This window comes from Piliocolobus tephrosceles, chromosome 13 (assembly GCF_002776525.5).
Source record: "Piliocolobus tephrosceles isolate RC106 chromosome 13, ASM277652v3, whole genome shotgun sequence".
NCBI classification, from domain to species: Eukaryota; Metazoa; Chordata; class Mammalia; order Primates; family Cercopithecidae; genus Piliocolobus; species Piliocolobus tephrosceles.
The window spans coordinates 12,975,375-12,978,916 of record NC_045446.1 but is presented as its reverse complement, the minus strand read 5'-3'; the positions used below and the strand labels follow the sequence as shown (position 1 = coordinate 12,978,916).

Genomic DNA, 3,542 nt, shown 5'->3' with positions numbered 1-3,542 from the left:
CAGGGCAGGGGGCAAGAGGGGGAGGTAGCCTGTGCCCACTCAACGAACTCGAGACATGTAGGCTAAAATGCCAACTGCAGGGGACTAAGCAAAGCCACCACCCAGACTGTGAACGAAAGGTCTACAAGGAGCTAAGTAGCCTTGGGAAACATAGTCTTGCAAATCCGAACCCATAAAAGGAAAACAGCATGTTCTTGCCAAGAAAGGCAAGAAGTTTATTTTGTCGGGTACCACGGTAGATGATTCTTATTTTAATGAAGCTGAAACTAAACATAAGAATGAGATAAGATGCATTATTCATTTTGTCAGAAGAGGGAAATGCATCTTCTTATGTATTTTGCAGCAGTTGTACACCATGACCGAACAAGTGATTGTAGCCAACAGTGTACCTGGCATTATTGCCCCAGGCAGTGTTCACGTCATCCAGCCCAGCTACTCCGTGGCCTCTGGAAGTCATCTGCAGCCTTCAGGGGTGACCACTTACCCAATCTCACCAAAAGTAATCCAGTGTGATACAGGAAGAGCAAACTTACAGAATCTACTCGTGGTGAGCCAGAACCCAGTGGCAGGTACACAGAGTCAACCCATTGGGTATCAGCAACCGTATCTGGTGGGAACAGCCAGTTTGCAGACTGTGCCTGGAGTGATCCAATACACACAGGGAACAACGAATCTCCAGACACGGCCTGGAGACCCTCAGAATCCTCCAAATGCTAACCCTGGGCTGACACACACCTCAGACTCATCCCAGTGGAACAATCATTTGCATCATTTACTGCATTTAATCCCAAGAAATTCATAAATGAGGAGGTCAGAACATTAGGGGTGAGTGTGATTTCTCCTTCTCTCCGATTTGGGTCACTTTATAAGCCCACGTCTAGTGCTCCGGGATGACAAAGGGAATGTGTTCAGAGGGTAAAGCGGAGATGGAGTGGGTGTGGGGGGTGGTTTCTGGAGGGTGGACCCAGCACAGTCACCCAGATGCCGGCCCCTCTCCCTTGTCTTCCTCCCACTCCCCAAGGAGACCCATGGTCTTTGGGGGAGGCCGAATAATCAGTGAACTTTCCCCCCTTGTCCAGTTATCTAACAGGGGCATGGGTCAGCAACAGTTCCACTGAAAACACCACTGAGCGGGGAGTCAGGCAATCCAGGTCTCAGGCCAGCTAGATTTGCTGACTGGCCTTGCAGACATCTCTTCCTTGCTCTAGGTCTCCATTTCCTCATCTTTAGAATAAGAAGATTCAGCTTTCTTAAATTCCTTCCAGCTCCGAGGTTTTGTGATTTCCTCTTCAATCAAGGGGACCCCTGCCTCTTTCCTGCCTCCTCCAGTTTCATTTAGCACCTTGCAAAACTCAATTCAATTCTGTTTTTGAGGCAGAAGCCAGATCCCACTGGATGCCCGACCAACTCCTAGTATGGAGACTGGCATGTCACAGATGCCCATACTCTATGCACTCATCCATTCAACACGGCAGGCACCCTGCAAGGAGCTGGAGACTCAGAGATAACCAAGACACGATCCATGAAGACCAAGGAGGGTCTTTGTTCATGGCGGCTGTCGTAATTACAATACCTTCTGGCAATTGCCGTGAGACGTGCATAAGTTATTGGGGGTGCCCAAAGTGCAAATTGTCTGGTTTCTTTGAGAAGTTACAAACTGCCTCCTGGAGGCAGGAAGACAAAGACAGGTTCAGGAAGGGGACCCATTCCTCCTCATTTAATCCAGGATCCTTCAGGAGTAGACAAGTAGATTGTACCAGGAACAAGGCATTGTTTGCCTCCCAAACAAATCAAAATCAAATCCTGAACTAAATTCTATAAAACAGCAATCAGGAATAGAAATTCTGGTCACGAGCATCGAGTGAGATTATAAATGTGTGTGGAAATCCTCCAAAAGGTAAAGCTGGTCTATGATATTGCACAGTAATTATCATCTTGTATTACAATGACTATCCTTATTATTAATTAATACTGGGAAAAGGCTTGTTAACTTTGACTCCCAATTATTCTAAGATATTTTGGAAGGATTTGAAAATTTGTCAAAACAGAATTAAGTCAGAGCAAATGTCTGGGGAACTTGGCCAAACAAAATGAAAAGCCACAAAGCCAAAAATGCGGGCTATCTTGAATCAATTACAAATTTGATTTGGGAAGGAAACCATGCCTGCCTCTCTGTCCTTTTCCCATTTGTCCCAAGAATATTCGCCAGCAGCACTTGCGGCTGCAGTATTTACCCTGAGATAACTTTGCCATGCAATATCTCCCTTTTATTATAACTTTCGCATTGCTCTAGCACATCGATCTTGGAAACAAGAGATGTCATTCTATTTATAGCATTCTGGTTTTAGTAGTAGTATTCCCATTTACAAAATCCAGTAGTTCTCAATTGCTAAAAATATCAAGTCCTAGAAAACGTAGCATTTCTACACATGGTGTTAACATTGTTCTCGAACAGTTTTTGGCCGAAGATTCATTTGATGAATCCAATGTTTCCGAAGTAGACAATTCTGATGTTAGTTCTGTTTAGAAATCACTCGAAGAACCGTTTTTATCATTTATTTTCACACTGAAAATCAGCCAGATTTGCTTCAGCCTCAAGAGTGTGTGTGTAAAATTAAATGAGTGCTGGCAGCAAGCGGCACTATTTTTTTTTTTTTCTAAACGGGAAAGGGGTTCCTTAATATACTGATAAAGTGGGCCTATAGACAGAGTCAAGCATGTCGTCTTAGGAAGGGATGTTTGTATGAAACCCAGGTGTCACCAATTCATAGACTCATGGACCAGGAGGGCAGAGAGCGGCTGCCCTATGTTGGTTATTTGATCCCTGAGGAAACTGAGGCCCAGAGAAGCCAGTGGTAAACCCTGTAGGAGCCCCAAATGAGAGGGGATTCATCCTGTATCAGGAGTCAGAAAAAGAATCTCTCTGATTCCCTTAAGGTAAGGGTAGGATTTCAATAGGAGGAGAGTAAAGCAAGCAGATTTCAGACAGTGGCAACAGTGGAGGAAAAGCAAGGAGGAAGGAGGAAAAGCACAGAACTTGCAGGAGACAGAGGATCTCCTGGTGTGTACATTGTCAAGGGGAACTGTGGGCACATCATAGAGAAGGCCACAAAGAGAATATTGGTATCGGTACTGGGAAGATGAATGGTGTCAGCAGAGGGCTTTGAAACACCTACTGCATTCAGGGTGGGTGCGGTGGCTTACGCCTGTAATCCCAGCACTTTGGGAGGCTGAGGCAGGCGGATCACCAGGTCAGGAGATCGAGACCATCCTGGCTAACATGGTGAAACCCATCTCTACTAAAATTATTTTTAAAAATTAGCTGGGCGGGGTGGCAGGCACATGTAGTCCCAGTTACTTGGGAAGCTAAGGCAGGAGACTCACATGAACCCGGCAGGCAGAGCTTGCAATGAGCCGAGATCACGCCATTGCACTCCAGCCTGGGCGACAGGGCGAGACTCTGACTCAAAAAAAAAAAAAAAGAAAAAGAAAAAGAAAGAAAGAAAGAAACGCCTACTGCATGCTAGGAACTGGGCTGCAAG

At 45.6% G+C, this 3,542-nt stretch overlaps 1 protein-coding gene across 1 annotated transcript in view; it reads left to right on the top strand.

Annotated features, from left to right (window-relative positions):
• The first annotated feature begins 355 nt into the window (after window positions 1–355).
• Window positions 356–3,542, top strand: part of MS4A18 (membrane spanning 4-domains A18) — a 14,528-nt gene continuing 11,341 nt past the window's right edge. The window contains 2 exon segments of the mRNA XM_031936705.1: window positions 356–755; window positions 758–825. Of these exon segments, the coding sequence (XP_031792565.1) occupies window positions 356–755; window positions 758–825 (468 nt within the window).